Source organism: Xenopus laevis, chromosome 3S (assembly GCF_017654675.1).
Source record: "Xenopus laevis strain J_2021 chromosome 3S, Xenopus_laevis_v10.1, whole genome shotgun sequence".
In the NCBI taxonomy this organism is placed as follows: Eukaryota; Metazoa; Chordata; class Amphibia; order Anura; family Pipidae; genus Xenopus; species Xenopus laevis.
The window spans coordinates 55,027,832-55,040,219 of NC_054376.1; the positions used below are offsets into that span (position 1 = coordinate 55,027,832).

General features: G+C 35.9%; 1 protein-coding gene across 2 annotated transcripts in view; it reads right to left on the reverse strand.

Moving 5' to 3' along the window:
• Positions 1-12,388, reverse strand: part of LOC108712943 (unconventional myosin-Ie) — an 88,245-nt gene that overhangs the window by 23,772 nt on the left and 52,085 nt on the right. The window contains exons 6-16 of one of the 2 annotated variants that reach the window (XM_018255482.2): positions 11,543-11,632; positions 10,768-10,899; positions 9,446-9,580; positions 8,598-8,730; positions 6,894-7,090; positions 5,382-5,462; positions 5,213-5,299; positions 4,333-4,419; positions 3,670-3,837; positions 700-785; positions 191-272 (exon numbers count right to left, since the gene is read on the reverse strand). In XM_018255482.2, coding sequence (XP_018110971.1) covers positions 191-272; positions 700-785; positions 3,670-3,837; positions 4,333-4,419; positions 5,213-5,299; positions 5,382-5,462; positions 6,894-7,090; positions 8,598-8,730; positions 9,446-9,580; positions 10,768-10,899; positions 11,543-11,632 — 1,278 coding nt within the window. The remainder of the gene's footprint in view (positions 1-190; positions 273-699; positions 786-3,669; positions 3,838-4,332; positions 4,420-5,212; positions 5,300-5,381; positions 5,463-6,893; positions 7,091-8,597; positions 8,731-9,445; positions 9,581-10,767; positions 10,900-11,542; positions 11,633-12,388) is intronic. The other variant, XM_018255484.2, reaches the window with a different exon arrangement.

Genomic DNA, 12,388 nt, shown 5'->3' on the forward strand with positions numbered 1-12,388 from the left:
GCCGATACATTTTCATGTTAAGTCAACATTGCCTTACTGTACAATATTGTATTAAAGGTAACTTTGGCAGCAAAGGACTAAATGTATTCTATACATTTTTTCAAACATACAACACCTTATGATTGGTTATATAAACTATACCCAGACCTAAAGGTGTAATGACCTGTCCACTGTGCAAACCCAGTCTCACCTTGATCTTACTGCCTGCAGTTGTAGGACGCCCTTTCTTTTCTGCTTGAAGATTTTCAGGAAATAGAGCCTGCATGAAATACCTACATAAGGAAAGATTAAAGGGTATCAAATGCCAATATAAAGAAGCCATCTTCCCTGTTGATGCCATGAATATTACCAGAACACAAAACAGTTCCTCGCTAAAGTGTCAAAAAACCTTCAAGTTCAAAAAACTCACAATTTAAAAGTAAGAATTGTACTAAGCAATTTATGGGACTCCTACCTGGACCAAGAATTTAAAATCTTTGCAACTGGAAGGGATTGTGCTTTACACATGCAAAATTCAGATGGAGAGATGTTGGGGTTTTTTTTTGTTACAAATCCTCAATTTAAAGTCACAATATTTTACAAGTTGTATTTTTTTGCTTCAGTGCAAAAATTTTTTTTAGTATTATGTCAGATACGGTTGTTTAAACTCCCAAATTTCTGTTTACAGTCCAATGTATATTGGTTAGGGTGCATACTTACTGCTGGCTACTCTGCATTAGTTCAATGAGATCCATAAATAGAACATCCCGATTTCTCTCACAGAATCCGCCGACATCATAGGACACCTAAAATGCAAATGTTACAATTATAAAAACAATAGGGCTAATCTCCATGCATTTTAAACACCAACACAACTATATTTGTAACATAAACCAACCTTGCAACATTTGTTCAAGGGTTATATCAAGGGCCGTATTTCACGGGTGGATGTCCCTAGGCCGCACGGTCTTAGCACCCGCCCGCACTACTTCCACACACGCAAGGAGCACGGAGGAGGAACCGCAGCACCCAGGAGCTGCGCGTCCAAAGTGCTCCCGAGAAAGCGGCCGGAGCGGCATGCCGCGCCTAATACTTTGATGCCCTAGGCCCGGGCCTTTGTGGCCTTGCAACAAATCCGGCCTGATTATATCGTCTCTGAACCAAGTTAATAGTTGAAGGGGAAATTGCATTCTGAAAACCTATTTGTTACTTATAAGGAGTTAAAGATTTGTGAGGCATTTCAAATGAACTAACAAACTATAAAACACAGTATTTATAAGATGGTTGCTGTTTTCTGATTTTTAGCAGCAGAAAGAAGCAGTAGGGCCACCATCAGACATTTCAAGCTTTCCATAAAAATGTGCTAGTGAGGAATGGGCTTAATTTTGTTCCCATTTCCTCTCTATTTATCATCTCTTTCTCAACCATTAAGCTTCCTAGAAGGAGACAATAGTCACCCATTCATTTGAACTCATGGACAATGCACTCACACATTCTCACAATGATCTGTTTTTTAAAACAGCAAAAGAAATGTATATACACAATACAAACACACACAACAGTGGAACACGGCACTGTCTTGTAACTGAACGTTTCGACTGGAACGACAGACGTTTCTTGAAAAAAAATGGCGTTCCAGTTGAAACGTTAGTTTGTGCCTACAATAAAAATGTTATAATTCAGTATAAGACCTGTGAGTGTGGCTTCTTCAAACCTCTACTATTCATCTACAATGAGGACTGCACTCCGGTGTGATTGACCTGATTATTCGTGAGTGCCGGCATTTATACATCTATATATATACATTTATTAAGAACAAACTAAACATTTTGTTTGTTAGTCTTGTGGAATGTCCCTGAGAGGTCAAAATGTTGACAAATAGTTTTATGTATTCCTAAGACCAATGAATGCACCATTGGCATATGAGACTGCTTTATCGTGGGTGGCAGTACCCCTTTTAATACATATATATACGCTTTATATATATAACATTGGTGAGGCGGCGTAAATTTGCCAAAATGCATTCACGTCTATGGGTGTCGTTTTTTTTGACACACGTCATTTTTTTTTTTATTCCATTGGAGCCTATGGGTTTCATTTTTGCAGTGAAAATTGTTGAAAAATTTTCATTCATCACTAATCCCGATTAAAATGAAAACATTTTGCAGGCAAATCCTAAAGCCCAGTAAGGCAAACAAGCAATAAAAGTGAGACACTGCAGAAATGTTCTCTGCTTATGAGCTAACCAAATCCCAGGATTACCTAGATTTACAGTTTCCTCTTGAGCCGGAAGTTGATAAAATCAAAAGGCTACATAACAGATTGATTACACTAAACTGCAATCCAGTTACAAAAATGAGAAGTCAAAGCAATGTGTGAAAACCCAGTCAGCACATTCTTACGCTGCAGAACAGAAGCTATATGAGCAGGGAGTATTAAAGAAACACAAGACGCCCTTCATAAAATTAAGAAGATATTAAAATTTCATTCAAAGGAGTACAAACCAAACAGATTTCCCACTAACTAATTCTGCTTTAATTCCTCAGCTTCTGGATGGCATTAATAAGCTTTGTACAAAAGTCTCGGCTGAATGGTTTGAGGCTGTATAATCATTCCCTCAGTATAAAGGTTAGCCATCAATCATGCGAGTGAAACATACTTTTATAAAATTTCATTTTTTTTTCATTATAATGGTTTTGTGTGGCCCTTGATGCACATTATCCCTTTTTGTTAAAATGCAATTGTTTACTTTGGTACTAATTCCCATTACATATGCCATTTTTAATAAACATAATATGTATATAATACATTGAATTAACATTAACATTTAATTATGCAAAAATCCCAGCAACAGCATTTCTGCATACTTTGTACATGGACTTTGATTAGAGAGCTCTGAACTCCTTAATTTCCGCTTCCATTTTAAATATCACTTCATATGATCTCTTTCAGTGCTAAAAGCAATTTTATAAATATACAGAAATGGCAGTTGCTGAAGTCTAGTCTATGCTGCAGGTCTAGTCTATGCTAAAAACTTTTGAATTTGATAAAAGCAACCCCGATGTATGAGGGAATTACTGGACCAGCTTGCAGTTTTGGTCTTCCGTAAGTTGCCATTCTCTCAGGCTATCTTGCCACAAACTTCCTTTTCCACTCCTATAGCCTATCTCTTACAAAAAGAGCAATAAAAGTTAATATAGCCTCCAATGTGCTGGAATTCTGGGGAAAAAACACGATGATCTGCATCCAAAAATTATACTCTGCCCCATGCACTTCGTTATATAGTGAATTAAGTACCCCCTCTTGTAAAATATAAGGATATTATAAGTTACAGAGGAGTTTCATGACCATATAAAAACACGAGGTTGAAGGCCGAGTGTTTTTATACAGGTCATGGAACTCCGAAGGTAATTAATAACCTTTAAAGGTAACAGCTAGTATTAAGACAATGCCACCCACTGAATGCAATTTACAGACCTTTTTGAAATCCAAGCAGTTAAAGAATCTTAATTGTTTATGATGAAAACATTCTAGCGCATGGCTGCTTCTAAGAGATAGTATCAGTCACATTCATGGCTGAGATTCAGAGGTGTATTGACAAAATACAAACATGGGTGTAACTGGCTGATGCAATTTGTAAAGCTGAAAAGCCTGATTGAATACATTGTCTAGTGTATGATAGTATCTTACCTTCCCAGCATAATGGTGTATGATAAAGCCCTGGTTCCAGCTATTAAAATGTTCGTGAGTCCCAACGGCCATCTGTAGTTTCTGAAGAAGTGTCTGATCTGCCCCTTCACCCACTGCATGCATCGTGGCACAGACATCGTCCAAAATACTCATCACACCAGGAGGATTCTGAAAACATCATGTTGTTAATGTTGTGTTTTGTATCAGCTGTCCCTCATTCAATCACACACATATTACCACAAATGGGAATTGTAAGGGCTCTTACACATGAGCGTTCCGACCTGCGCTCCCCTGCGTTCCGTTTTTTGGCGTTCAGCCGCAGGGGAGCGCAGGAATAGACGCAAGTCATTATTTGAAATGGGGCTGTACTCACTCAGGCGCGTGTAGGCGCCGAACGCAGGAAAAATGCAGCATGTTGCGTCTGAACCTGCGTTCGGCGCCTACACGCACCTGAGTGAGTACAGCCCCATTTCAAATAATGACTTGCGTCTATTCCTGCGCTCCCCTGCGGCTGAACGCCATAAAACGGAACGCAGGGGAGCGCAGGTCGGAACGCTCATGTGTAAGAGCCCTAACACTTCTGCTCTGGAGGCGTCCCCCATAGCATTTATCCAACAGAGCAGTTCTCTTCATAAACCTTAACATTTAACCAGCTTTACTTACCACTTTGTTCTCAATGAGATCACATACAATTTTATTATTGAAATATTCTATTGGGGTCCATCGGATTCCTTCTTGAACATACTCTTCCTGAAAGATATGGGGAAGTGGTGTGATAATTAACCTTAATGCAAACTATACAGACAGATGCATTAGGCATAAAAATAAATTAAAAAAAATATGTATATGTATGTAAATAATGACTAAGCAAGGATGAGTTAATAGGCTCTGGAAAAAGATATGCAAACATGGACCGACTACAGAATCAAAACAAAAGATGAATTGCAAAATAAAAACACAAGCTGTTTGTAAAACATTTTTGCTTGTTGTAGTTTAGGACACCGACATCTCTTTGTTACGCCCTTTTGTATTTGGTTAAAATGGCTATCATGCCAGCGTTGCCATGTATCTAGAAAGGAAGCCTAGTTCTTTCATTTTTGAGGATGGTGATCTGGGCCAGAACATGTTATCACTTTCATTTGTGCTCTTTAGAACTAGGGTATGGATTTTCATATTACTTAGCCTAAATGTTAATACTACTACAGGTATGGGATCTGTTATCCAGAAACCCGTTATCCAGAGAGTTTAGAATTACGGAATGCCCGTCTCCCATAGACTCCATCCACATAATCTAAATTGTTAACTGATTTCTCTTTTCTCTGTAATAATAAAACAATAGCTTGTACTTGATCCAAACTAAGATATAATTAATCCTTATTGGAAGCAAAACCAGCCTATTGGTTTATTTGATGTTTACATGATTTTCTAGTAGACTTAAGGTATGAATATCCAAATTATGGAAAGATCTGTTATCCGGAAAACCCCAGGTCATGAGCATTCTAGATAACAGGTCCCATACCTGTACAGAAAAAAAGGAATCTACCTGTTCGGCCTTGAGAGTCAGTTCTATAAAAATCTGCTGCAGTTTCTCATTCACAAAATTGATGCAGAATTGTTCGAAACCATTTTTCTGAGAAAAGAAAAAGAAAAGAAACTCAAGAGAATTGTCACATTATCATTGTTTATTATAGTAAATTTGCTAACAATCATACCTGAAATATTTCAAAACCATAGATATCCAGGACTCCAATATTATAATCTTCATGATCTTTCTTTATAGCTTTATTAATAGACTGAAAATGTGAAACAAAAAATATTTCTGACAAATATAATATTACATTGATATCACTTAACTGGATTTAGGCTGAAATGCTACTACTTAGAGCAGTGCTTTAATCTGTTGCCCTCAACTTGACTTGTACAATTTGTCATTGCTTTAAACACTAGTGCACGCTATAGTTTATAATTCCAGCATTTTCTACCCAGAGGAAAATGGGTAAAGAAAAAAAAAAAAGATTTGAATGAAACCTACAAAAACTTCACTTTCTTGAACCACAGATTTTTGTTGATTGCTGCCAGTGCCCTGCATATTTCTAACACACTCACATATACTACAGAGGTTATTTACTAAACTCTGAATCCAAAAATTCGTGATTTTTTTATAAAATCGGACAAAATCACAAATTTTTCAGAATTTATTAAACCCAGAGGATGGAAAAGTCTGAATCAGAAACTGCAGCATCTCAGACCTGTCGAGGTTGCATATAATAAACCAAATGATCATGACAATGCATAGATCTATTGAATCATTAGGATAAGCTTACCGCTTTCCAAGTTGGGCCCGGGTGCTCATGCCCCAGACCTTCAGCATAGGGGAGTAATTTACAACAAAAACAGCAATAGGCAGGCACCAATCCGGAACGTCCAACAAAAGTAGAATAATATTTTATATTAAATTTTTTGGCTCTTGGATTCTACTTTTGTTGGACGTTCTGGATTGGTGCCTGCCTATTGCTGTTTTTGTTGAGGTTGCATATAAGTCAATGGGAGAAGTCCCAATGATTTTTTGATGTGCGCTGGGTTTCGTGCAATACCCACAAGTTTTTGGATGAAAAATTCGGAAAAAAACGTGAAAATCAGATTTTTTTTCCTGGTCCCCTGAAACAAAAACAGTGTAATGGTGATGGTGGAACAATTGCTATGAAATGTTGGCTATGTGGTACATGTTCGAGCCGATTAAGATTTCTTTGCTTCACGGAAGTCGGTACCATTTGCTTTAGCCTAAAAACTAGAAATCTTTTCCAGTCTTTTCTAAGGCTATGGACACACATACGTTTTTCAGCTACGTCCAAAAAAACCAACCGATGCGTAAATACATTTAACGGTTTCAAGTTTAGTCTATGACACTTCCGGTAGCATATTTACGCAGTGGTCGGCTTTTTAAAAACCGCCACAGAAAAACTTATGTTTGGCCATAGCCTTAAAGGACAAGGGATGCCCAATTTACTAGCAGGGTGCCAATATGTTAGCCACCGCCCAGTGAAGTTTTTTTTGGGGGGGGGGCTGTAAATATAATTTTTTTATAAACAGGTGAAAAAACTATAAAGTCAGATGTTGAAAACATGCAGAAAAATACATTTGTTCCTGACACCTAATACTATTAGGATTTCTGTAAAATATGTTTTCAATGGACTATACTGTCACTATTCTGCATCGTTACTTACATCAACCAGGTAATCAAACACACGAGCATGAAGTGCCTTGGAAAGGGCATCTCTGGTGTAACAGGCTTGCTCCACATTTAGTGTCACATTAATAGATTCTGATTTCCCTCCCCATTTGCTGTCCATCTGTCTGCTGGTTAACTTGTCCTTCAGGCGGTTTTGGTCTATCCCCAATAAAAAGGCAGGAAAGGCTAGAACTGAAGGCAAATAAGAATGTTAAAAGAGGAACCACTGATCTAAAATATTAAATACATGGAAATAATATTGAAATATTAAATATTGGCCTTCAGTTCAAAAATGTACATTTAAGATCTATAACAATAAATAGGACTTGGAAATACATTCTGCCTATTCTCTTAATTAAAAGAAAACATTTTTCCAAATGTAAAGCTATTATTAAGAACTAATAGAAAACGTATTTATTTATTGAACTTGCTCTCCCCTCTAGAAACAGTTTACGTTGATCTAAATATATATACCCCCTCCCTAGCCTTGCAATAAGATTTAAATCTAGGGAAACCGAAGTTTCTTTACAACTGAAGAAGAGGCACTTAGAAGGAATATGATTACTTTGTATAAATATATAATGGGGTTTGTTTATATAGATACAGATAAATGTATTCATAATTGCTTCTTAAGTAAATCTTCACAGTAGACATTCCTTTAGCTTTGAAGAAATATGGCTATGTTTAGAATCAGAAAGACTGAGCTATGTGCAACTCTCAGAAATAAAGGAAGAATAAGAAATATTTTATAAATATATATTATCTATAAGAATATTGTATTTATATATTTTATAAATGTGTCCAAAGCATTATTATACATCACATGAAAAATACTATTTTTCAACATATTTAAGTAAACATATTCTAATAGTGAGTATAGTATACTGTAGTTCATAAAAACAACTACGCACCACTGTTATTACTCATATCATGCTACTGTATTCATAGGAAAGTCGAAGTCAGAGTGTGTATTATAACTTTAGTCAGGCCTATGTTCAGCCTAAACTCAACTAATTATCAATGACCCAATGGCTTTTGTGTTGCAACAAGTGCTGTAGAAATGCTCATTTATGCTCTTTGTCTAATTATCATGTCCACTAACAAGCTAGACAACAATTCTTTTTTTTTTAACCAGCTCCATACAGAGTTCTCTAAAAGAGTCCCTATTAAAAATGATCAAACCAACAACATCCTTCCCAGAACAATAAATGCATGGAGAAACAAAACTTCCATACTTTGTATGTGACTAAAGGGGCAGACTAAATCCAAGAGCTCCATTACAGTCAAATTGAAATAGTGTATTGAAGGTAAGACAGAAAGCCCATCTGAACAGCAGCTTTATATACAAACTCTAGCTAAGAGCTAACAAACCCCCAAAATACCAGATAATTCCATACAAGTAAATACATGCAGTATAACATCTGTGGATTTACAAGAATCTAGGTGCCAATTCAGTAGTGTGGATCATGTTTTCCAATGCAGAATGGGGGTAACGGGAAATAGTCAGGATCATTTATATTAGTAGGTGTACAGTCACTTGGAAATCAAAAAACAATGCTCTGTAAGTGCACAATGACTAGGTTAGGTACTTGCTACTCTATTGCTTGGAATCAATACTGTAGCATATGATGGCATTAAAATATCATGTTAATATACATATCACGTCATATACAGTTAGTGCAATATGTGAAGTACCTACATTCTTCATTTTCTACAGCTGCATAGTTGCCTTTCTCTTTGAAACTTATATTTCCCAAGTGAAGGACTCCCGCTACTATCTGCATAACCATGGCTTGTCCTTCAGCAGAGATTCCAATGACATTCATTGCATGCTGAGGGAACAGTAAGTTAAGTTAATATCAAAGGTAACTGCACAGCGATTTATATTGCTAACAAGGCAACTGAAATGCATTACATTTTTATTGATTTATCCTTTTCCTTCTATTTTTTGTTTTTAGCATGAATGGCTGCTATACCATAGACATAGATTTTTATTGCTAACAAGGCAATTGAAATGCATTAAAGTTTTATTCATTTATCCTTTTCCTTCTATTTTTTGTTTTTAGCATGAATCACTGCTATACCATAGACTAATAAATGTTTGGCATTTTTATTAAACTATATTTTATGGCCACTGTGAAACCCCATGCTCTGAGAAAATAAGAATGCCTTCTGTCAGATAAATGCTGTACCCTGCAGAAACCAAAACAACATATCAAAGTATAATTGCTAAATGGTAGCCAAGAACAAACACTGGTGTGCCACACAGTCATTTATATCCATGTATGTGTTCTTGCAGGCCAAGATTTATTCTTTAATGTTTCGCTTTGGTACAAAGCAATATATATGCATGTGTTTGTATATATATATATATATATATATATATATATATATATATATATATATATATATATATATATATATATATATGTTACGCAAGACTTTGTCAGGGTGAGAAAAGCCTGGTGTAACTGCGAAACATTGGCTTTGCATTCAAATTCATTTCATTGAGCTTTTCATATAAAACCAATACTTTCAAGGCCTTACCATGGTTTCCTGAAAGTCTCTCTTATCATTAATATCATCTACTTTGTAGGACCCGGACTGGTTAAGGTAGTTATAGTAGTCTAAGCTTGTGATTCCCAGACTCTCTTTTTGGTCTTTTGATGCACCTTCAATCAACTAGAGAAAAAAAGCAGGAAGTACAATTGTTAAAACAGGATGATGACAAAGCAGCAGTTGGTGCCAATGGAGCTGATAACATGTAACTTGAAAGATTTGGATGAAATCAGGTAAATAATAAGTAACATTTCTCTGGATCTCAGAATTAGAGAAGAATTTGGGAGCCCCTTCCAAAAGAATAGTTCAAGCTACTGTATTGCTTTTCATTTTTTCTAAACAATCGGCCCTTGATGGCTGCCCAGGACAAATATTAGTCTGTGTTGCTATATATGTGGACAACCCATTAGGGCTAGAAGTATAATCAATAATGTAAGAAGGAAATATAGATGTAAGCTTTTTGCTATGTAAATTTCTGTTTACATTTTAGAGTTGTCACAGTGATATGTCTAGACAAAAAGTCCAGATATATGAATTTTTAAGGACCTGTGGTATTTAAAGAACTATCAGAAAAAGCACGGGCTAACTTAGAATTGTTCATGACCAGTAAGTCATTTATCCCTACACCTTAGACTCTGTTTACAACGCTGCATGTATTTTAATTCTATAAAAGTATTAAATATAATAATGCCTGTATATAATATTCAAAGTATAAAACCTAATTCAAAGTTTATCTTTGGTTCATGTGTATTTTTCATACTTTTTCATATGTCTGCACCTATTCTTGATAATCATTGATTTATTACTTTAAGGGGCACATTTACTATGGGTCGATTTTAGGGTTAATTAACCTTTGATATTCGACCATCGAAGTAAAATCCTTCGACTTCGAATATCGAAGTCGAAGGATTTACCGCATTTCGTTCAATCGAAGGAAAAATCGATTAAATCCTTCAAATCGAACGATTCGAAGGAATTTAATCCATCGATCGAACGATTTTCCTTCTATCAGAAATTACTAAGAAAGCCTATAGGGAAAGAATATATATTCTCATTGATGCTCGGTAGGTTTTAGGTGGCGAAGTAGGCAGTCAAATTTTTTTTAAAGAGACAGTACTTCGACTATCGAATGGTTGAAGGATTTTTAGTTTGTTTCGAAGACGAAGTCGTAGTCAAAGGTCGAAGTAGGCAAAAAAAACTTCGAAATTCAACGTTTTTTTCATTTTAATCCTTCACTCGAGCTAAGTAAATGTGCCCCTAAATCTTCTTAAAGTACTTATATTTAACAAATAATTTAAAGCTAGCCATACCTGGTAAAAAATGTGAAAGCTTCTTTCTCCTGGATTTCTCATTACCACACGAGATTTTTCCAGCAAAAAATTTGAGATCTTTCCGCCATCTGGTTCTCCCCCTGGGCTAAACTGTATTTCAAAGTATTTTCCCTTTTGAAAAGAAAAAGAAGGGGATGAACAGAAATATTTTAATATTTAATCTTGAGTTTTGCAAGAAATATAAAGTGTCAAGTTTTAGAATCATTATCGACAGCTGCCTGGCTGGTACATTCAGAAATTGTTTTGAGAACTTCACCCAAAAACTGTTTTTGTTGGATAATGAAAGGAAATGTCATTCGAATCCTTTATATATTCATCACAGATTCTTATGTTAATGATTTACAAAGTTATTTGTAAATGTAATTGCTGTTAAAAGCTGTATATGCCATACATGCTGTGCACTTCTGGATATGGCTCATAAAAAATGCTGTACATAGCGGATAAATAACCTGACAGATTTTTAGGTGGAGGGTCCCTTAATGGAGAAAGTCATGGGCTTAGATGGATGAGTAACTCCGGTATTTTATATAAAAGGTGGGTTGCTACTATTTGCTTTTATAGATATCATATATAAATATCATATCAAGAGAATTTTATCATAGCCTGCTTAATGAATCCCCATGGAACTTTGTATTCATACCAAAGTATCTTGAATATACTGGCACTAACCCCTCAAAAATACAGTACTGCATGTTTTTCTTTATATGGCATATTTTTAGCTTGTTCAACTGCAAACAAAATGCAACAAACTTACAAATCTACTTGAATTGTTATTCCGTACTGTCTTAGCATTTCCAAAGGCTTCAAGCAAGGGATTTGATTGTAGAATGATATCCTTAACATGCTGGAATCATAGAAAATAAATGTTATAACCTTACAAATACAGTCACAAAGTTACCATGCAATAGACACCATTTCGATTCTGCTTGATCCCTATGTGCTCTAAAAGGCTTTATAAAGAATATAGCAGAAACCCACAGCACCAGGGAAGCAGTCTATTACAGTATGGTAAACAACAAAAATATGTTAATCTCTAATTAAATATCTTTAATCTCTCTATGTTAATATGTGAAGCCTCTGCCACCAATCTTTATGTTCAAAATTTAAAATGAATGAAGCATCTCAATATACAACTTATTTATACTTTGGCCTCTTCCCAGTGATGTTATACTGTATGTGTGTCTGGTTCCCCATGTGGCTTTACCAGGATTTATACTTCACTGGCAAAAAGCTGAAGATGCAGGCACCTAAGCTCCCAGAACTGCCACCCACTCACAGCAGGGGGTCCCAGCTAAAGTAAGTGCAATGTTCTTTTTTAAAAAAGAAAAAAAGTGGCCACCAGTTTTTTTCCATAACTTGTAAGGGCCCTGGCCACCAATGTTCTTTTTTTTTTTAATAACTTGTAGGGGGACCCTGGCCACTAATATTTTTTTTATATATCTTATAGGGGGTCTGTGGGCCTGTGGTCGCCAATGTTTTTTCTTTTTTACTTGTGGAGGGGGAAGATTAATTTATTAGCACTTGTACAAATGAGTGGGGGAGGGGTATAAAATGTAGTTGTGCGGGGTCCCGTGATTTCAGATGGCAGCCCTAGTTATGA